The sequence below is a fragment of the Scardinius erythrophthalmus genome, assembly GCF_964197995.2.
Source record: "Scardinius erythrophthalmus genome assembly, chromosome: 22".
NCBI lineage: Eukaryota > Metazoa > Chordata > Actinopteri > Cypriniformes > Leuciscidae > Scardinius > Scardinius erythrophthalmus.
In genome coordinates, this window is record NC_138242.1 from 16,049,701 (window position 1) to 16,073,349 (window position 23,649).

Below are 23,649 nucleotides of genomic sequence, written 5' to 3' on the forward strand. Positions count from 1 at the left end.
AACAAACTGTTGCCAGTAAATAACATAAATTTAAATCTACAGTAAGTTACTGGCAAACCTACAGCAAATGTTTTACAGTGATATGATCAACATTTATTATGCAAACATTAAATATGGGTATTTGATGTGTAGGCTACGCTAATTTGCATAATCTTTGCCCAATGAATTATAATAATTGCTGAGTAAGCTCCAAATTTAAGTCAATTGAGCTGATATTCTAGCTCATTACCTGTATAATGGTAAGAGCAAAGCTCGCCCTGCCATCCACTATCAGCATAAACATATGAGACACATTGACAGCCTGTCTCAAATGATCCTGTCCTATGGAGGTCTATCTGTTACAAACGTAACAATGTCAAATTACATCACATCACACTTCATCCTAGCTGATTTATTAGAATAAACAAAAGGATGAAGGTAGACGACAGTGATTCTTTATATAGACAAGACGTATGGACGTGACATTCAAAAACTGCTCGCATGCAGATGTTGTTGAATTACAATTTTATTTAATAAAATATGAAGGTCGGCTAAAATGAGTTTCCTACTAAAAAAACTGTATTAAATCGCATCTATCGAAGGAAAAAAAGATCCGTTGTAAGCCAGTTCATCCCCTTGCCCTTAAACTACAAATCCCATGATGCACTAGCGACGCTTCCTGTTTTTGTCATGTGACCCAGTGTACATAATAATGAACATCGCATGACTAGCTACGCTGGTTTATATTGTGCCAAATAACTGATTTGAGTGCGAAATAAAATTTATTTACGTTGTCGACCCACTATATATTGATAGACGAAGACTAAATCTGCCTTATTATAGCACATCTGGAGGCTGTATCATGGCGGAAGTGGAAGAGCAGGTAGGTTTCTCTAGGAAGAATCTGTTGTCAAATGACAGAAGCCTGTGAATATTAGTCTATTGTTTCTGTATGTTTCATTTTTAAGGCATGTGGGCTATTCGAGGTACACTGTGTGTGCTGTGTACAGGATATTTTAAAGGAAGTATTTTTAAGACTGTCAGGCTAACACGATAGTTTGACACTTGACTAGACAACATCACTGCCTACTCTGCTAATGATAATATCACTGTTGAAAAATAACATTTAAAACTAGCTTAAACTCGTGTCCTGGTTTAGGTGCTCTCCTAGACTGGACACTTTTCGACGCTTGTGCACTGGGCAGTCTGGGGGACCGTCTAAAATCAGCTGAGGGTTTTTCAGCAAGTTTACTGACAAAATGAAAGAATACTTTAAATATAGCCTAGGACTTTAAGATAATTACTCTTTCGTATGTTTTGGTGCAGCATTTCCCTTTAATACTAAATATTTTAAAAGGAGTGTAGGAAATAAGGTGCCTTGTTAATAATATTTTCAGCAGCAATGCATTACTTTTTCTCAAATTAACACATCTTTCTGAAACATCTTTTATCTATTTTTTTTTTCAGGGAAGAAAACTAAGTGAAGAATCAACAGATGAATCAGAGGTAAAATCATTGACTGTGCAATTTATCTGAATAATCTATCTAGTTTTGAAATGGATTAAATAACAACACATGCAACCAAATGGTATTTCATTTAAAGAATGATTGCAAAAATGTTTTTGCATATATTTGCATTCTAAAACTATAGATATAATGATTTAAATTATGATTTAAACTACTGTACATCCGTGGTTACTCTCATTTGGTTAAAATTAAAAAGTAGAAAAAAGTAAAGTTAGTTTGTGAAAACCTTGCACATGCCACTTTTTTGGTTTTATTTATTTTTATTGTGCACATATGCACAAATAGTTTTTTTTAAATTTATTAAAAAGCACAAAATTGAAGATTTTCTTCCCTATTGTAACGTACATCCGAGTGAAATGGCTTCTTGAACAAGAAAAAATGTAGGCTAGGGCTTTTGTCCATCAGGAATTGATTGGAACGTTGGATTGTTATTGCTGCGAACTCATGTCATGTGAGTGACAGGTTGTTCCGCCCTCACGCCACTAAATATGTCATCTGAGAAGAGATGTCATTGCAAGAGGAAGGGGAAGATATTTTGATTAAAGATTTCAAAGGTACATGAATAAAAAAATAATGGTGTGCATGGATAAATCATTTATAAATAGAGTAAATACTGCAATATTCCATAGAAAATAAGAATAGCCAACTTAGCCTTTAAGTGTGTCTCAACTCAAATGCTTTTTTTGGGAGTGTGCAGTCATGTAATTGTTATTTAACATGCTTAAAGATGAATCCTTTATCCTATATATAAAATAACAACTTGTAGCCCGTAACATATATTCCATGTACAATGAGAGCTACTGTAAAAGGTCATATAACATTGTGGCCATTTTCTTGAGTGCAGCTTTAAGAATACTTTTGAAGGATAGAGTTTGCTTTTAAGTGAGACAGTGAATGAAATGTCAAGTAGACATTCTAGTCCTCAATTCAAAATGAGAACAGGAAGAAAGAAACAACAGCCTTGCCCTCTTCGTAAATGAAATCTCAGTCCGTGGAGCAATCTGTCCTATCTCCTGTCCACAAACTGTCTTCTGCATGCACCTCGGAGAACATGATTGTATTTTCCTTGGAATAACTTTAAAGCACAGTTTGTTTTGTTCATAATTGTAGAGCTCTGTCTCTATCTCCTGATATATCTCTCCTCAACACTTCCTGATGTGACCATGGATGTCTTGAAGGCTTTGTGTAAATGTGATCTCATATGGACCACAGCCTCACTGTAAACCCGAATAAGTTGGCAAAACTCAAAAAATTTAAGGCAATCAGTTGCCTCAAATTTTTTAAGTTAAGAAATTCAAAGTTTAAGTAAGCAGAACTGGCAGATTATACATTTTAATGGTTCTTAACTTGAAATGTTTGAGTACACTAATTCATACATTTAACTTAAAACTTTCATGTAATCTCAATGTGAACCCTTTTATTAGTAAAAACTTTTATTTTATTTTACTTTAACTTTTTATTTTATTTTATTAGTAAAAGCTACCTTTAACAAGCTAGTTTGCTAACATAATAAGTTGTTAACAACAGAATGTCATACAGTAGCACTTGTTGTATGAGTGCAGCAATATAAATGTTTTATTTGCTCTCAAATCAAGCTGCATGCACCACTTGTCACCATGATGGTAACTATCCTAAAACCAACATTAAGAGAAATTCTTCTAAATTAGCATAACAAAACATTAATCACTACTAAATTTCCCACTTAACATTAATCTTGCACAAAAAAACCCCATTATATTACACATAATTTTAGCATTTACTCTCCTTTTTGAGTGCTATCAGCAAAGCATGCTGGGAAATAGACATCCCAGACGTTTCAGTTAAACTTAAGTTCGTCTAAATTAAAAGAAATAATTTCATAAAACTCAAAACAATGAAAAAGTTCAGTTTACTTAAAATATATCAGTTCTGTGAACTTGAAAGAAAAAGAAAGTGCTAAATACTCATAAAGATTAATTTGACTGAACTAATTAGTTTAAAGGTGCATTAAGCAACTTTTCATGTTAAAAATACCCGTTTTCTAATGCTTAAATGTTTCATGCTTAAACAATTGCCTGATGGGCTGAATGAGCCCTTCTCTGATCACTGAGATTGTCTCTATAATCCTGTAAAGTAAAATAAATAAGAGGGATTCAGGCTGGAATTTTAGACTGGGCGTGACGTCATGCGCGTTCACGGCACGCTCACATAGCTATGTCTGGCAGGTTTGTGTATTCGCCGGCATTCTCCGTTGAAGATGGATTGTAAGAGACCTGCTTGTAGTTCATTTCAAACACCAACGCAAACTCCACGTAAGATAAAAAAAAGAAAACTTTTGTCTAGTGAGCTTGCACATCTCTGGCTGCAGTTTTGCTTGCCGCCAGAGGTGGCATAGTTCTGCAAAGACTCAGAATCTTGCGCTATGCACCTTTAATTTAAGTTTGTCCTACTCAAACCAATGAATTATTTTGAGCGTTAGGGTTTACAGTGTTCCGATTCTTCCAAACTCATACTGAATGACAATTCTGGAGCTTGACAGTATTCATGACACCCCATACAAAGCCCGTCCAGCCTCATGAAAGAAGAGCGCACCTCTCATGGCTTAAATAAAACACACCACAGCTTCCAAATGTGATGCCATGCAGCAAAATGAGGAAAGATGCTTGTGGGGTTTGACATTAATCTGTTGTTTTGAGGCCCGATTCTTCAGTATAGCGTTCCAACAAAGTTTGTAACTAAAGACAGAGACAGAATGAGGGATGAGCAAAAGAGGAGAGTGTGGATGGTCACACCACTCCAGAAAAGGGGCAATTAAAGACAGACTTCCCTTCATCCCCTGCTCCCAAGGGCACCAATTAGGAGCGGCAGGGAATGAGGCACAACACTCATCCACCACATCGGCGTGGCGATGGCAAACACTAACAAGAGGAAGAAATTATGGGATACGAAACAGGAGAGATATTATCCACCCCTCCCCACCGTAGAAAGTTTGTCAGGATTTTTCCCTCCTCTCTCTCCGTCTCTCCGTCCCTGTCTGTAATGGCTTTGTGGACCATGACAAATGCTCAGGCATTAGAAATTTCACATCTGGACACAACAGGAAATGGACAATGGAGGTGTTTGTGATGAGGAGAAAAAAATATTTGATAAAATGAAACTACCCAATCTGTCAATCTGCCTGTGATCGAAGTCATAGTTGTCCAAAAATAAAAAGAATATATAAAAATATGTACTCTGTATGTGTAAATATATGTGTGTATATTTCGACTGTTCAAAAGTTTGGTGTCAGTAAGATTAATTATAATGTAATGCATTTTATAACAAATAACTATTTCTATTTGACTATAATTTCAAATAATTTAGTAATTTGATGCAAAGCTGAATTTTCAGCATCATTACTCCAGTCTTCAGTCTCACATGATCCTTCAGAAATCATTCTAATATGCTGATTTGGCACTGACTGAAACATTTCTTATTATTTTCAATGTTGAAAACAGTTGTGCTGCTAATAATTATTTTGTGGAAACCGTGATCAATTTTTTCCTTGATGAATTGAAAGTTCAAAACAATATTTCTTTACTGTCACTTTTGATCACTTAATTGAATGCATCCTTGCTGAGTAAAACTATTATTTATAATTAATAATTCATCAAACAGAAATAAGATAACTAACTAAAGCCAAAGAAGCTAAAGTTCAGCTAAATGTTTCATAGTTTATCCTGCATTATAAAGTATTTGCAGTGTAATCACCATAAATTAATAAATACATTAATACACATGTTATTGGCCAGGCTTGAAATGTAGCACTCAATTTGAAATAGTTGGTGGGAAGCTAATAATTAATTAAATCATCAAAATGCACAAATAAAATAACTAAATAGTTTTAAAATAATAATAATCAAAATAACAAAATGTTCTAAAAACATATTTACCTCTGTCATGTTACCATTACAGTTTTGTACAATCGATAAGACTAAGATTTTTTTTTTAATATTTAGTTTGAATATACTTTTCAAAACTTTTAAACTTAACATTAATACAAAAATTAATAAGACAGCAATTTGCTACATTAATACAGTAATACTACTGATATATATATTCTGAATCTAAAAACTGAAACACTATCAAAACAATGAGATGTTGCTGAACTACAATTTCTTTCTATTTCATTACTATATACAAAAGATGGTCAACATGGACCGTGTAACATACTGTATACTGCAGGGAATTATGAACAATTTAGAACTGTCATTCTTGTTCTGTAAAGAAGAAAACATTGTATAACGCTACCAGTGTTTTTTAGGTTGTTGTTTTATGAGTGACAAAGTGTGTTTGATGAGTGACCACCTTTGCTATTTTTATAAAGGAATTGGTTGATTTGAGACATGTATGAAGTTTTGGTAGTTTTAATGCAATTTGAATGTGAAATGGACTGCTGTGCCAAGATGAAATTTGGTTTGGAGAACTGTGTGAAGCGTTTTGAATAAGTGACCTAAGTATTGAGAAATGTGTCCTATATATTGTATAAAGCACTATATAAATAAAGGTGACTTGACATGACTTAAGTCTCAAGCGGTCCTTTAAGGAAATATTTTAGGTCAAAAGGGTTCGGTTGACAAAAAAGTTTAGACATCCTTGTACTATGAATCAGGTTCCCATTAACATTCATGCTTAATTATTACTGGATATCTGGTAAGGCTAATGAATTGCACCATAATAGATGTAAGAGAATAAAATGCTAAATGGATAATATTTTTGAACACATGTATGAATGTGTGAATCAATTGTGTATACTGTGGAAGATTCCAAACTAATGAAGGATTGTGTTTGTTCAGGAGGAGGACACCGAGGAGGAGCCTAAGCTGAAGTACGAGAGGCTGACCAATGGCGTGACAGAGGTCTTGCAGAAGGATGCGGCCAGCTGCATGACGGTGCATGACAAGGTCCTCAGAAACTTTTTAGCAAGACATGATGTTTGTTTTAATGTATTTCAGATAGCACAGATAAAGAATCTAAAATAAATTGAACTGATTTAAATTCTAAACTTAATTGCAACTTGAATTCAGTGTTTAAAATCGAATTGTAGACTGTTTTTTTTATTATAAAATATCCTGCAGAGAAATCTGGGAGCTTTTAATTATTATTAATCACTGTAAAAATCACTGTATTAATCAAATTGAATGTTGAAGTAATTTCAACTTAAATTAAACTGACTTAAAAAAAATGAGTTGAATCTTGTATAGCTTATAAAAAAAGTAGAAAATTAAAGCAATTTAATTTTAAAAAAATATATATAAAATATATATTGTCATAACTTATTGGTCATCTAATTTTTACAGCGTGTTATTATTATTATTTATTTTTTATTACACTCTTGTATAATACTGAATATAGCATTTTTGACTCCACACCATCATTTTCTCAGAGAAGCACTTGCGCACAAACGCTCACGGGTCACCACCCTTTCGCTAATTTTCCTGTTTATTTCCTCTGCTTTTAGATTTCTCTTTCTTTTTTTGCCCGTCTTCTTTCAGTTTTTTTCCTGGGTTTGATATTTTTGTTGGTGGAGCATTCTACGCGGGCTGGTTAATCGTCATGGCAGCCGGTTCACTCATGCACGGACGCTGTGGAGGAATAGTCATACCTAGTTATGTCTCCTCACCTGATGTTTTATTAACCGCTATTGATTTTAAATCCCTCCCCTCTTTTCCTGCTTTTCCCTGGGGACTTCCTCCTCCTTTTCCTCCTCTTCCATCTCTCCAAAAAAAAAGGCAAGCTTGCAAGAAGAGGAGACGTTGAAAAGCTGAATTTCAAATGAGAGTCCCCCCTTTTTTCACTCTTTCACCTTCTTTCACATCTCTATCGTTCTCTCCTTCCGTCTCTTCCCTTGTAGTCTTTTATGCGTGCGCTCCAATGTGCATTCCGGCAGCTAGACACACAAGAGCACCACCTGCCTAATGTTGCCTCATATTTTAAGTGCCAGGATTCTGAATTTCATTTCAGCAATTCCATTTTGATAAATCCCTTTAAGAGCTACTGAGGCTGGTGAGGCCACCGCTTTTATTTATTTATTTTTGTCTGATTTTATTTGGGGAGATTGCGGGGGGTTTTGTTGGACATGCTCGGCTGTGCCTGTAAATATAAGCATTTCATTATAGACTGCAGTGAAGCATGGGGCGGCTCGGTGTGCTGCGACAAGGAAAGGTCTGTGCATGTGTAAGCAGGTGTGTGTGTGTGTGTATATGTGTTTGGACACAGGGTAGCCTCAGTTTCAGAGATGAACTCATTCTGTGTGTGTTTTATGGATGCTTCTGTAAAGCTAGGTCCACTTTTCAGCTGGCAGAGCAGTAGACCCAAATATGCATGGATGTCAAACCAATTTTAAATTGCTGGTCGGACTGGACTGAACATCACCTTATGTGGCCTGATTTCATTTTATTCGTTTAACCTTAGTGACACTATGCAGAGCACATGCACAATACATTCTCTTCTGGAGCTAATCAAATCCTAAATCAAATGTATGCTGCTCTAATAACCAGTATTTCTGTAACAAAAGGGGGAACATTAAATTGACCAATTTCAGTCACAAGGGGCATTTAGATAGGAACTAGCCTACATATGAAATTGGTAACTAGGAAATATAACACAATCACATAATCAAACAATAACAAGAAAACAAGAACTCACCTAATAAGGTAAATGAAATGGAACATTAGCAAAAAGTTAGGCCTTAAAAAACTGCAACTCATTTTAATTACATCCCTAGGCCTGATTTTTAGTCAAACTTAGGGGAATCAGTATTAACGTGTGACATCTAATAATCAGTGAAGACTTTGAAACACAACACATACATTTAAATATTTAATATTAATACTGATTCTTGTATTTTTTACTTATACTTGTCCTAGTGATTTTTTGCTGTTGGACAGTTGTTTCATCCACTAATCCATATTCAGCTGAAAAAGTATTAAAGTTAGCGTGAAGTAAAAATTGACCCTATTTAATTTGTTACCGCACATTAAACAATTCATCCATTTGTCTTTATAATCTTTAATCAAAATCTGAAAATTGATAAACAAGCTGAATGGAACAATGTTTCTAGACCTAATAAATCTACCCCCCCCCCCCCCCCAAAAAAAAAAAAAAAAAAAAACAACAACAACAAAAAACAAGTCACACCCTCTATTCTTCCTCATTAAATTTTCGGTTTCATTCAGAAAATACGTTGCAATATTGCCATAGGTTCGCCTACTGGTTCACCCGAACTTTAATCTGCCGAATGCCCTGTCAGCATGTATTATTAAAAGTAATGTTCTGCTGCTTGAAGAAGTGAGGAAACACAGGGTGTTTGTTTGATACTTCTGTACTAAAGAGTGACTCTCTAAAGTCACCATGAAACAAAAATGTATCTTATTTCTTAAAACACGTTCCTGTTCTCACTTCAAATGATTCATTAATGTGTTTGTTTGTAATCTTTAATGAAGGCATAATACTCTAACTTGATCTGACTCTTAAAATGACTTTCCTTTTCTGCTGACATCACCTAGAGCTCTTTATAAGCCCCGCCCCTCAAACCACCTGTCACTATACACTATCATATTAATTGCTGATTGATAAAATTAAAGTTTTTTTAAATTGTTTGTATATCTAGCTTCGGTTAGAAAATTGATCAGATTGCAATTGTCTTCAGTGAATAAATGGAAATGCATGCAATATTTAGGATTTGGAGTAAGTAGCTTTCAACAAACTTGTAATAACGATTGGTGTGTAAGATTTATAATTATAACATAATTTATAATTTGCTCCTTGACTGTCCAAACCGTAAATGCTGAATTGGTTTGTGGTGATACTGGCAATTCACAAGAGAAAATAGGAAAAGTTTTCATATGTTAAACTCTGAAATGTAATTGCATTAGTCTGACAGGCAGAGTGTTGGTGTAGAGGGCAGAGATGTGTGACCTGTGGTGCATATATTATGTTGAAGCGTTTTGATATGTCGAGGGAAAAAACGCTATTTCACACTGGGCCGCTCTGATAAATAGGCTTTCCTGTCCTCCAGCAATTTCACACTTTTTGCCCCCGAAGGGTCCAGCCGAAACCACACACACTCTCACATGCACGCACAAACACTGAGGCCTCGCAGCCATGCCTGGTAAAGCTCATTTTTAATACCTCCTCCACAGCTTTTAACTCTGTATAAGTGCAGGATGTCCCGTGGTTTTCACTTGTGTGTCTTGTGTGTTTGTGTCCTCTGTTGCCTTCAGTTCCTGGCTCTTGGGACACACTTTGGGAAGGTTTACCTTCTGGATATCCAAGGAAATGTTACACAGAAGTTTGAAATTGTAAGTCTGAAATTATCTCGTGTGATTGATTGTTATAGATCATTTAGATGTTATAGATGAAATGTTATGTCTGATTACATGATGTAACTGTTTTTCCATCCTCTGTTTTCTTTTATCCTTATAGAGTCTAGTGAAAATAAACCAGATTAGTTTGGATGAGAGCGGTGATCATGTTGGCGTCTGCTCTGAGGATGGAAAGGTGAGAATTTCCTTCATTCACTACAGCTCCCATTGCTGAATCCCATCAATCATAGCCCAATCTAATCCAAACCCTAACCCTCAGTCTATTCATAAAAAAAATCAGAGGGCAGTGATGTATCAATCAGTACTTCCAGGCTTAATTCCTGAACCCTTCTCCTAAAATCAAAGGGCAATGATTTGTTGATAAGAATGTTGCTCCAGACCAGGACAAACAATTTTGATCCAGAAACAAGTTCTGCTTCTGTAAATCATATTACACATTACTTATCAGAACTAAGCTACCTAGTTAGGTCGCTTGTCAAAATAGGAAGCTAGGTCAGATTGGTCTGAAATCATAATCACGGAAATTAGGCAATGAATTGATTTAAATATTTTTGTATATGTTATATTATGGTAGCAGAAAGTTATTGATGATGGAAAAGAATAATAATGAACACACATATATCCAGACAGACGGTCACCATACCATACACTAGGCAAGGCAAGGTTTATTTATTCATATTTTTAATTTTTAATTTTTAATTTAAGTATTTATTTTTCATGCACAATGGTAATTCAGAGTGCTTTACGCAAAGATGATTAGTCATTAAAATAAAGAAAAAAAATTAATAATTATAAAACAAGTAAGAAATAAAAATGGAAGAATTGGATGAATTAATTAAAATGAAATAAAGTTATACATTAAAAGGAAAATGAATAATAGACATGCAGTATATAAAAAGACTACTGAACTATTGGCATTTTAAACAGACTGTTCAGAAGTCTGTAAAAGTGATCAGTTGACTTAACTTTATAATTTTAAGGCAAAGGGTTTCTTAATTTTTTTTTTTTTTAAGTAAATGAACTTCATGCTTAATCGGAAAAAAAAAGCAATGTGGAATGTCAAGATTTGTCAACTGAACACTTTTTACAGTGTGGAATGAGTTTGTACACTTTCAGCAAAGTGTGCAAGATTGCAGTTGAATCATACAAATCACATTCAGCACTAATTCTTGTGTGTTTATGCCATTACATGATTTGCAGGTTTATTTAGTGAATTGGGTGCTAAATGGACAGCATGCGCAATTCTCAGTGAATTTCCCCATGAGAATCTAGGAGCTTGTTTACTTGAGTTTTCATATCTTTCTCTGTTTGCAAGAGATGATGCAGTGCCTGTCTTCCTACTCAATACCAGCTCCGTCAACTCTGACACCTGCAGAAACAGCGTGTGTGCATTTGGTCCATCTTAAAATGTGTGGTTAAAAAAAGAACACCTTTCCTCCACGATCCTCCATCTATCTGCTCATTGATCATGAGCTGGCTGTTATCAGTCCACGGAGGCTAATCATCAGCACCTTGTGTGGCTTTCTCAGGCTGATCTGTGACGTGATAGACCACGTCTATCCCTGTTCCTATGGCAAAGTGAGATCTTGTCGCACATACACCAATTAAAATCGATATGGAGGCCATTGTTCGCTCCTCTGCACTGTTGAGCCCAGCTTACCGACTGCTTTGCTACCATTGGTACACAAAATATGACACCTTTTTTTAAGAGGATGAGTGTTTGAAGCATCATTTTTTTTCATTATTCGCCTCCCGCCCCCAAGAAATAGAAACTGCGCTTTGAAAATTATGATTTTCAGACTAATTAGTCTTATTATGTTGTCTGACCTGAAAGAAAAATTCAAATTCAGTAGTTTCCGAAGTAAAATAGGATGCAACCAATGTTTCATGAACAAACTTGTGATAAAGATGGTGTGTTAGCTTTAAAATATAGTTCATCATTTGCTCCTAGACTGTCCAAACTGTAAAACTAGAACTTATAGCTACACTGTGTAATTTTTTAAGTTGATTCTTGGCAAAAAACACTTTGTTCTTTCAAAATGATATGTGCTCATTAATGTGTAATCACTTCTACCAACTAATCAAGTATTCTCGTAAGCATAGAATCTGCCATTTAGAATACATACGAGCGAGCCGCTCGAATGGCGGCAGCCATGTTGCGCCTCCATCTTGAAAATACATGTGCCAAAGAGGGACCTACCTGGAAATTCAAGCTTTGCCTTTCGCGTTTTTACACTCAGTGGCACTGTGACGAATGCGAGGGGGAGATTACTCGCGACTACCTGCAGATTTGAAATAATACAGCCACCGTAGGAGTTAAAGCGCCCTCGGAATGGGAGGGGCTAGACAGTAATATTCAGTTGGTAGTCATAAACAATTTCACCGCTAGATGGGAGAAAATCCTACACAGTGTAGCTTGAAATTAAATTTATCTAATTAATTCTGTTTTCTTAATGACATAAATGTTGAAGTGATTAGTGGTGAATGGTGAATGTTTTTGTACCTTAAACTGGAGGCCATTGTTCTCTTCTCTGCACTGTTAATCCAAACTGCACTTACCGACTGCTTTAGGAGCGGCAGGAAATGAACATAACCATTGTTATGCAAAATATGACAAATTTCTTAAAGGAGAACTCCGGTCAATTTTAACATTGAGCTCATTTTTTTGTACATTTGGAGTGCTGTCAATACAGAGAACAACGACAAAAATCGGTGTTGCCTACACCGAGTTATTCTATTTTTAAAATTTGCACCCTGTTGACTTCAATAGGGCAAGTAGTAAGCCTGCTTTTTAGCCTCTTAACATCCTTTAAGTGTCATTACAAGTGCACAGAAAATGTGAGTGATTCCTTCCGAGTGAACACGGGTGGATCTGACTGCAGTAGATGTTAGAGATATTAATAAAAACGAAGTTAATTCAGCCAGCGCTCATACCTTTGTTTACATCCTGTTTTCGGTGGAACGCCATAGTAATCGATTGTCGAGTTCACGCGCGTGATCATTGGTAACTAAACCTATGCGCGTGAACTCGACAATCGATTACTATGGCGTTCCACCGAAAACAGGATGTAAACAAAGGTATGAGCGCTGGCTGAATTAACTTCGTTTTTATTAATATCTCTAACATCTACTGCAGTCAGATCCACCCGTGTTCACTCGGAAGGAATCACTCACATTTTCTGTGCACTTGTAATGACACTTAAAGGATGTTAAGAGGCTAAAAAGCAGGCTTACTACTTGCCCTATTGAAGTCAACAGGGTGCAATTTTTAAAAATAGAATAACTCGGTGTAGGCAACACCGATTTTTGTCGTTGTTCTCTGTATTGACAGCACTCTAAATGTACAAAAAAATGAGCTCAATGTTAAAATTGACCGGAGTTCTCCTTTAAGAGAAAGAGTCTTTGAATGGGGTTTTTCCAAAACGTAGAAACTCCACTTTGAAATTTATGATTTTAAGATTAGCAGTTGCCTGACCAGAAAAGGGAACATGAACAGTTCAAAGTCAGTAGTTTCGTTTCCAAACCATCATCTTAAATGTGAGAGGATACTTTACTTTTCAATAGTGTTTTTTTTTGAGAGCTCACAACAATTTTTTCCCCGCTTGTTTCATACAGACAGGTGTAGGTGAAATGTTGTGTTAAGGCTTGTTTGTAGCCGTCGGGGACTGCAGAACAGCTAGCGAATAAGTCGGTAGCATAAAAGCGTGCGAGGGCAGAAAGAGTTGACCTTTCCACTAATTGGGAGTCTGGCAGATGGTTAACTAGCCCGCTACATGGTTTGATGCTTTGCCCAAGTCAACTGTTAGCTCAGAACGCATCTCTGGACCACAGCGGTTTTACTTTAAAAAGACATATCTGTCTCTCTTTCTCAATTTCTCTCTCATCTTTTTCAGGTGCAAGTGTTCGGCCTGTACACCAGGGAGGGCTTCCACGAAAACTTTGACTGTCCGATCAAGGTAACTTATTGCTGTTAATGTGAGTCGTCGGTCCCCCGGCAATGTATTTGCTGCCTGATGGGAAATAGCCCTTTGATTTCGATTTCCTGTCACAGCAAGCATTGATAATTCTCGAAAACAATGTAATTTCAGCCTGCTACCTGTCTTAATTGATTTCTCCAGGGTGTTTCATATCATGCATGAGCCGCCTGTTTGTTGAGCATGAGTGATGTCACCTATGGCACACATAAAGAGAGCCTTTGCTGTCATTTTTTTTATATCGATACTTTTGTGTATTGGACTGTGAGGATCAATCCTTTAACTTTTCCTGGGCTAAAAGGGATTTTATTGAGCATGTTTTCTGACTGGATGCAGTCTAACCCCCTCTGAGGCACTATATGGCTTTAGAAATACTGGAGTGGACATTGATATTAACTCAGGTATTGCCGTAAACTAAAATGAAATCCCTTGTTCAATTCTAGGTTATGGCGCTACACCCTCAGTTCATCAAGTCCAACAACAAACAGTTTGTGACTGGAGGAAATAAGGTGAGTCCAGTTTCAGAATCACCTGTGTTTGGAGGCACAGCTTCTATGCCTGGATTCTATTCCCCTCACTATCCACAAGAAGTTCCTCCCTCTCTACATTTACAAAAAAAACACATTTATTTTCCAAATCTTTATATAAATAAACTTTTATAGGACTACAATCACTCAGAAGCTGCTCAAACTTTCAAATGCACATGATCCAGAACCTTGAGCCCTGGTGCTCGTGGGAAATTTTGGTTGGTATCTGGTCTTCATCTTGTCCCAATCACAAACGTTTAGTGGTTAGTGCAGATGCTCTAGAAATTTTGATCCTTGGTGCTCAAATGGGAGATGCAGGTTCGAATCCAGTCTAAGTCATTTTCCATTTTCCCATCTCCACTAAATTTTCTGACTCACGCACGTCATTGAGGGTTTGAACCAGGATCACTATCTTTCAAAAGTTTTCAATACTGTTAATACTTTTATTCAGAAAGGGCACATTAAATTGTTTAAAAGTGAAAGTAAACTCTTTAAAATCACACCAAAATTTTCTATTTCAAATAAATGCTGTTATTTTGAACAGCATTTATTTGAAATAGAAATTTTGAAATAGTTATTTAAAAAAAATATTTATTAACCCTTGTATGGTGGTCGGGTCTGTAGGACCCGTTTTAACTTTTTATCAAAAGAAAAATGATACGATTAATTATTTTTTCAAACTCAGACTCATTGGCCTTGGCTCATTTTCTGTGAAAGACATATATCAGAACACATTTTCAATGACCACACACTGTACACCCCCCCTACACATTTATATTACACAAAGGATGTTCGGGTCCACTGGACCCGGGGCTAATAAAAGTGTGGAAATTTTAGGTCCTGTGTACCTTTACTCTGTCCTCCTCCTGTCAGGGCTTGCTGTTATTGTGTGTGTGTGTGTGTGTGTGTGTTCTTGTATATGGTTTATGAGGACACAATGACATGGGTATTACAACGTAAACATGGTTTATGAGGACATCTGTGTCCTATAAAACCAAACGGCTTAAAAGACATACTAAATGGTGTTTTTTGAAATTCAAAAAAGGCCAAAAGTTTTCTGTGATTGGTAGGTTTAGGGGTAGGGTTAGTGTAGGGGGATAGATTATATAGTTTGTGCATTAGTAAAACCATTACAGCTATGGAGAGTCCCCGTAAACCACATATCCAAGTGTGTGTGTATGTGTTGTGTGTAAGTGTGAGAGAGTGTGAGTGCAAAAGTGAGTTTTGTTTCTACCCCTGCCGTTCCCGCACAAGGTTGCTATTCTTAAATGTGATCTAACAAAGGTAAAGAACCTTTTTAAAAAACCAACCCCAAACTTTTGAACGGTAATGTAAATATTAAAGATTGGGTGCAGGGTTATTGTATATAAAATATAAAAATCGTTTATTGAAGACGACACATTATTTAACCACTATTCTGAATTTTGAAAGGAAATTTGATTGCCTTAAAAAATAAAAACAAAAGCCACATTCATGCCTGAAGTCTAAACATATATTTTGTGGTCTCCATCATTTGATGCTCTTGAGGTTTCAACACGAGGGTTAAGCTAAATTATTAGAATGAAATCATTTTTGTCACGTTGAGTGCCGTGTATAGTGGTTACTCAAACTGAAACTGTTCGGCATGAAACGCTCTTACCATCTCGGCCTTACATCGAGGTCAACATCAGGGGGAGAGAGAGGGAGAGAGTGGTCCATTTTCTCCAAAGTGTTGTTCACAAGAGAGATGTTGTCTCTTCTTGCGCAATAAATAACTGTCATTACGTAGAGTGCCATAGTCTTCGCAACATGTAGAACACTCTTTGGCTTATGGACTAAACAAATACGCTCGTTTTTCAAAGGACACAATGCTACCAACCCAAGATGCCATAGTCTGATACATTCCAGACGCCCATACATCTATAGAAATGAAAACAGGGTTTGGGTCTGTCGTAAAAGCTCTTAGAAGTTGTTGATCTGTTTGCATGCAGTGATCAGACGTCTTGTGGCTGGAAAAAAACTTCAATTGTTGAAAAAGTGAATTTGAATAAATTCCACTGGTTCTTTGTAAAGTGGACTGTTAGAGATTTTGTTGAGATGTACAAATCTTGGACCACTCAAATAGAGTCTTCTCAATTTCTGTAAATCATAGATTTTTATCCTCCGTGCCACGATTGATTCACATAAAATGGCTCCACCACCGTCACTGCATTGTGCTTATCAGAAGCAATTAACGGCGTCCATTGTGCGCCACGGTGGCCAAGTCCTCTGCATTTTCCTCCCACTTCTTCTTGTTTCCTTCTCTCTCCCTGGCTTAAGGTCTCCATAATGCAGCCCTGCCATGAAAATCAATACGGCTTCCACTGAAGACGCATCTTGTCAAAGGCAATTCAATTCCGTCTGCTCGGCTCTTGGAGTGTCATCTCCTATTGCTGCACTGTGATCTGTTAACATGGCCAAAAGTGTAGAACTGAAGCGACATTGAACCGTCTTTCCTTTTCAGTCACTTTCTCCGCAGTCAGGTCAGGTTGGCTGCGTGTGATTGCGCGTGGCGTTTTTGACACTTTCCGACTCAAGGTTATCCGCCAAGTGCATTGTCGCTTTCTGCGTGGGATTATAATCACACAATCCTTCAGGAAATTTCGTTTTTGCACCAATAATGTCAGAGAATCGCAGACTTATCAAAGTAAACCAAAACGTTAAACACCTTTTAATAGAAATTCAATTGAGTCTCTTCTCTAGTTAGTTCATGTGATGTCAATACACAGTATCTTTTTTTGCTTTTATTGTTTCTGAGGTTTGATTGTGTCATACTGCTTACTTAAGTGACTTTATGAATATCCCATTATCTAAAGGTTGAACCAAATGTTGCCTTTTCGTAAAATGGAATTTGATTTTGAAATGGATCTTGTATTAGGATTTTTATTGAATCTACTTCCTGATATGACCTTAACAGCATGATAAGGCCAATGAATCTGCCTAATACACTGATCCAATCCAATACTTTAGAAAAATATAATAATAATATATAATAAAGCGAAGAAATTGTACTACACTGGAAAAAATATTGTACTACAACTGTCACTGAGGTGATATTCTTTCAAATATTTGCATATTAGTACCTTAAATGTACACTACCGTTCAAAGGTGTTTTTTTTTTGTTTTTCTTTAAAAAAGAAAAAGAAATTAATACTTTTATTCACCAAGGATGGATTAAATTAATCGAAAGTAACATTAAAGTCAATGTTTCAAATAAATGCTGTTCTTTTGAATTGTCTAATCATCAAGTAAAAAAATACGACTGACAGTTTCCACAAAAATATTAAGCAGCCCAATGTTTTTGAATATATCGACTTATATTGAATATACCGGTAATATGAAATGTTTCCTCAAATCAGCATGACTTCTGAATGATCATGTGACACTGAAGACTGGAGTAATGGCTGCTGAAAATTCAGCTTTCCATCACAGGAATCGAATACAATTTACATATATTAAAATAGAAAAGGGTTCTGTAATAATATTTATAATTTTACTGTTTTACAGTTTTACTTTTTTGCTCAAATACTTTTGGAGCCTTGGTGAGCATAAGAGACTTCTTTCAAAAACATAAACAAATCTTACTGACCCCAAAGTTTGAATGGTATTGTAAATATTACTGGCTTTTAAAAGGGTACAGCCCCAGTGACAGCTAATCTGCATTTATTTCCCAGAGAGTGTAGGATAAACAATAAAAATGGATTCTGATCAGAATTAAGTGCGCTTGCAGTCACAATGACTTTGACTGTTGTTTGGTTCATATTTGTGCTCTATGTTCTATTGCCCTCTGGTGTTTAACGCAAGCAATACAGTGAATTTTGTTCATTGTTGGTGAATCTCTGTGAGCAAATGCTCACTAACGTTAATTAAATATGTCCCACAGCTTTTGCTTTATGAGAAGAACTGGCTGAACCGTTGGAAGACCTCTATTCTTCATGAAGGAGAGGGAAACATAACCAATGTGAAATGGAGAGGCAACCTCATTGCCTGGGCAAACAATGTGGTACGATCAAATTTAGACACATTATAAATATTATTTAAGATGCCTTACTAGTCATGATTTTATCTAAAACGTACTTGATGTGTGTCAGGGTGTGAAAATCTATGACATCGGCAGTAAACAGCGCATCACTAATGTGTTGCGGGACAACACCAATCTAAGGCCGGATATGTATCCCTGCAGTCTTTGCTGGAAAGACAACACCACACTGATCATCGGCTGGGGCTCTTCTGTTAAGGTGTGTGTTCAGAGCAACTACAGAGCAAGTATTTTAATAACAGTAAATTTGATAATGTTGTTTGGTTCATTTGTTTTTCTCAGATATGTGCTGTTAAAGAGCGTGACCCAACAGAAATGAGAGATCTACCCAGTCGCTACGTTGAGATTGGTACTGAAGCAACAGGCATACACATAATGAGAACACGTAACATCATCATTAAGTTTAAAGGGGTCATATGATGCTTTTTAATGTTTTCCTTTTCCTTTAGTGTGTAATATATCTGTTTGTGCATCTATACGATCTGCAAAGGTGCAAAGCTCATAGTCTCCCACAAAGGAAAACGGATGAAATTAGGAATTAGAGGTTAAGATTTATTTATAAAGCTGTTCCGGAGCAATACAACCCAAAAGTTAGTGCATTTTACTGATTACCTGTGTGTTTACAATTGCTTAAAGGAATAGTCCACTTAAAAAGGAAAATTCTGTCATCATTTACTCAACCTCAAGTTGTTTCAAACCTGTATGAATTTCTTTCTTCTGCTGAACACAAAAGAAGTTATTTTGAAGAATGTCGGTAACCAAACTGTTGATGGACCCCATTGACTTCCATAGTATTTTTTTCTTCCTACTGTGGAAGTCAATGGGGTCCATCAACTGTCCGGTTAAAAGATGACAGAATTTTCATTTTTAAGTGAACTATTCCTTTAAAGCCTCGAAAGCTGAAGCTCGTGATTATGGTATGAGGCGTTACATGAAGTGTTTGACCAATCAGAACACTGAGCTTTTTGGAAGGAGGGGCTTTGTAGAAATCAGTGTGTTTCAGACAGACTGGGAATAGATGAGCTGCAGTAATGTACAGTATGTGAAAAAAAGATTTTTTTTTAAACATTAAAGCATGTTAACCTATTTCACCTAATAAACAAAATAGTGAACTTTTAAAATGGCATCATATGATCCCTTTAAAGTGACAGTTTATCCCAAACTTAAAATTCTGTCATCAGTTAACTCACTCTCAAGTTGTACAATAGCATAACGTTATGACATTTTTTATTTATTTTTTGGTTTCTCTGATTTCTTTCAGTGTCAGCATTTGACACCGAGTTCTTCATTAGTGGACTGGCGCCTTTAGCAGATCAGCTGGTCACTCTGTACTATGTCAAAGAAAACACTGAGGACATGGTAATTTTACCCACTCTCACCAGTGCTACCTCATAAAGTCTGCTTTTTAGATGTAGTATCCAAACTGTTCCAGAATATCCTTTAGATCAGTGATTCTCAACTTTGGGGCTGAATCCCATTAGGGGGCTTCATCAAATGTCCAAGGGGGCCCGAAGATGGAGAGGCTGCTAATTGCAGAACCAATCAGTGGACCTAATGGGTGGAGCTTGAAAGTTGAGCCACACCCTAACCCTAACTATAACATTATGCCTAAACATAATCAAGTGGTGCACACTGCAGAGCCAAATGATGTCCTCTCTGGATGTAATGGGTGGAGTTACGTTTAGAGATAGGGTTATGGGTAGGGTTTGGGTTTGGTTGGGTGTCCAGCAAGGGGGAGCTTGATGTCATGCTCTGCCTACAGTATAGAGTGGTATGACTTTTTTGGCCAACTGTCAGTTAGCATCACACTGGTTCCCTTGAGAAAAACCCAACAGAATCTTCCCATAGGGTTTTGGATTATCGCAAAAAACAAGCTGTGTTTAACAAAAGTGTACAATACTTGCACGTTTTGTCCATCAAGATAATTATCACAGATAAACACAACTTTTATGAATTTTGAAGCCTAAATGCAGTCACCAGAAGTAAAAAGCTAAAGGTAGGCTATAAACGAACTACACCACAGTCCCACGACTTCAACGTCACCATCACTAAGCTTCCGACAACTCTTTCAGTTTTTTTTTTATCTAAAAACATTTCCCCAGAACGTTTGAGTTAGAATAGTTTATAAGAGCACAATTATAAGCAACGATGCTGTAAAAGCGGACTGAGTTTACCTTTTCGGCATGATGACGTTTAATCTCGACAGCCCATTCAGCCACTTGTTAGCAACCGCTTTTTTCAAGACACGTTACAGCTTAAAAAAATCCAGAGTGGGGTAATACTGTCTGTGTCTTGAGCTTGTGTTCACCACAGACCTTATTTCAGCCATTTAACCCAAACCCTGTTCAAAAAACCCATTGACTTCGGGACGATGGAACTGGAATGCTCACTCGCTTCCGCGTTTTGGCCTACAAAGTGATGTCATAGCTGCACCACTCTATTGGCTCCTCAGAGAGTAGCCTCTCAATACGACTACGTCAAGCTCCACCTATTAAGTACACAGAGGAAGAGATGGACATCATTTGGCTCTGCATTGAGCAAGATGACTTAAAATGATTTAAAATAAGACAAAACTAGTTTTAATTCAAGCTAAAATTCAAGATGTAGGCTTACAACATTTTTATTATAAGTCGTTCCCTAAACACTTGCCAGTTTATTAAAGAACCGGGATTCTCACAGTCTTGGAAAACCTGGATATATGAAAATATATGAAAAAGTATGGAAGTTATTCAAATTTTAAGTCATGGAATGTTTTATAATAAATATGAACTGAAATTAAAATATGCATTTATCTATTAGGTTATGTTAAGCTTGAAATCATTGGGTAGAAATGACTATTTGTGAATATTTTTTTCAAAAATCCCAGTTATCACGATTATTAATATATTAATAAATGTAATTGTGTTTGTGACAGGAGGAAGAGTTCAGAACACGGCCTCGTTTAGACATCATCCAGCCGTTACCCGAGGGCTGTGAGGAGATCTCATCTGATGCTCTCACTGTACGCAACTTCCAGGAGAACCAGTGCAGGGACTACAGGCTCGGTACGATGAAGACAACGAATAAACAACTGGAATACCATAATGATGCAGAGGCATACAAATCGCATTCAATCCACAGTTTAATCAATTCAATTCCCATTTTGATATAATCGTTTCCAGAACACTCAGAGGGAGAGTCTCTATTCTATATCATCAGTCCTAAAGACATTGTAGTGGCTAAAGAAAGAGACCAGGATGACCACATCGACTGGCTTCTGGAGAAGAAGAAATATGAGGTACGAGTTCAGGAGTCTAAGGAAGCATTTGTATCGTAACATTTAAAAAACATCTGAGTTGTACTTTGATTTGGGTCTTTGTGACAGGAAGCACTGATGGCTGCAGAGATCAGCTTCAAAAACATTAAACGTCATGACGTACAGGTGAAAACAAATAAACCTGATTTGATGCCTTGTCTTTTTTTTTTTTTTGTATAACACTGTCAGATGATAACCTGAAATCACAATATGTGTGCTTCCTGTCTGTGCTTTGAGAATAGAAAATTGGAATGGCGTACATCAATCATCTGGTGGAGAGAGGAGATTATGACACGGCTGCCAGGTACAGGACATCAAGACTCTGATTTAATAACCCGTTACCCATTTAAAATAAGAAGAAGCTTTGATGTATGCCCCTTTCTCTCTCGATGTTCCTCATTGACAGAAAGTGTCAAAAAGTGCTAGGAAAGAACATGGATCTCTGGGAGAATGAAGTGTACAGGTTCAAAACCATTGGACAGCTGAAAGTGAGTGCCACCCTGCTGACCGTATAGTAAATAGTAATATAATATCAGTCTGGATAATAATTAATAAAATGAATATAATAAAAACAGTAATAATAATAATTATTATTATTGTGATTATTAGTTATGTACCACAATGACTTTAACAAAGTTAATGCCAAGAGAAATTAACTATTATGAAAAGTATATGAATATTATTAAATATTAAAACAGAACTTCAATTTTAAGCAATAACATATGCCTTTTTTTTCAAGACTTTTAGTGTGGTCTTTATTATGATCATGTTGTAATAATAATAATTATTATTATTATTATTACAATAATAGTAATAATAATGATTATTATTGCAATTATTATTAATAATAGAAATAATAAACAATAATACAAAAATCAGGTTGATGATATTATTATTAGAGGTAGTCCTAATAGACTGACAAAGTTCTGAGAAATGAACAATTTATATAAAAAAATATTGAATAATAGATTAAAACAGAACTTATTTTTAGACTATTGTGTAATATTATGCCATTTATTTTTATTTTTTTACTTTTTTTAAAGACTTTTAGTGTTGTCTTTATTATGATTATGTTATTGTTATAATATAATAATTATTATAATTATTGTTATTGCAATTATTATGAATAATAGAAATAATAATAAATAGGTTGATTATATTATTATTATTATTTACCACACTGACTTTGACAGTTCTGAGAAATTAACTGTATAAAAAAGTAGACATACTTTTTTTAAGACTTGCAGTGTGGTCTTTATTATGACTATTTTGTTGTTAAAATAGTAATACGTGTGGTATTATAAAAATAATAATAATTATTATTAATTATCACTTAACAGTTACATACTATACTGATTTTGACAAATGTCTGAGAAATTAATAACATTTTAAGATATACAAATATTAAAATAATAATAATCTTAACCTAAAATGCTTCTTTTCAGCATTTACACATCAACTACCTACTTACTCCATTCTTCTTTCTCTCAGGCCATCAGTCAGTACTTACCAAGAGGAGACCTGCGTCTTCGACCAGCGATTTATGAGATGATCCTTCATGAGTTCCTCAAGACGGATTATGAGGTATGTGTTTTCCATTACATTTCTTTCATTTGCATAAACATGACATTGTAACCTGTTAGATGGACCATAAGATTAAGGTTTCAAAATGTGAATGCATCCTTTACGGAAGCAAGGAAATTCCTTTACTTTTGTTGTTTCTCACACAGGGTTTTGCCACACTGATTCGTGAGTGGCCAGGAGAGCTGTATAACAACATGGCTATAGTTCAGGCAGTGAATGAACACCTGAAGAAGGACCAAACCAACAGTGTTCTCCTCACCACACTGGCTGAGCTGTGAGTGAATGCTGACAATTTATCATCGTGTAATAAAAGCTTGTAACAATTTTGAAGCAGCTCTGCACAAAGTCAGACTGGTCTTAT

General features: G+C 36.0%; 1 protein-coding gene across 1 annotated transcript in view; it reads left to right on the top strand.

Annotated features, from left to right (window-relative positions):
* Positions 1–653: 653 nt before the first annotated feature.
* The window catches only part of vps41 (VPS41 subunit of HOPS complex), a 29,609-nt gene continuing 6,613 nt past the window's right edge, over positions 654–23,649 (top strand). The window contains exons 1-18 of the mRNA XM_081353445.1: positions 654–862; positions 1,447–1,485; positions 6,321–6,428; positions 9,750–9,827; positions 9,952–10,026; positions 13,745–13,807; positions 14,269–14,334; positions 18,254–18,373; positions 18,462–18,608; positions 18,692–18,758; positions 19,671–19,768; positions 21,324–21,453; positions 21,571–21,686; positions 21,774–21,830; positions 21,947–22,008; positions 22,111–22,192; positions 23,196–23,288; positions 23,435–23,562. Of these exons, the coding sequence (XP_081209571.1) occupies positions 842–862; positions 1,447–1,485; positions 6,321–6,428; positions 9,750–9,827; positions 9,952–10,026; positions 13,745–13,807; positions 14,269–14,334; positions 18,254–18,373; positions 18,462–18,608; positions 18,692–18,758; positions 19,671–19,768; positions 21,324–21,453; positions 21,571–21,686; positions 21,774–21,830; positions 21,947–22,008; positions 22,111–22,192; positions 23,196–23,288; positions 23,435–23,562 (1,550 nt within the window). The 5' untranslated portion in view covers positions 654–841. The remainder of the gene's footprint in view (positions 863–1,446; positions 1,486–6,320; positions 6,429–9,749; positions 9,828–9,951; positions 10,027–13,744; positions 13,808–14,268; positions 14,335–18,253; positions 18,374–18,461; positions 18,609–18,691; positions 18,759–19,670; positions 19,769–21,323; positions 21,454–21,570; positions 21,687–21,773; positions 21,831–21,946; positions 22,009–22,110; positions 22,193–23,195; positions 23,289–23,434; positions 23,563–23,649) is intronic.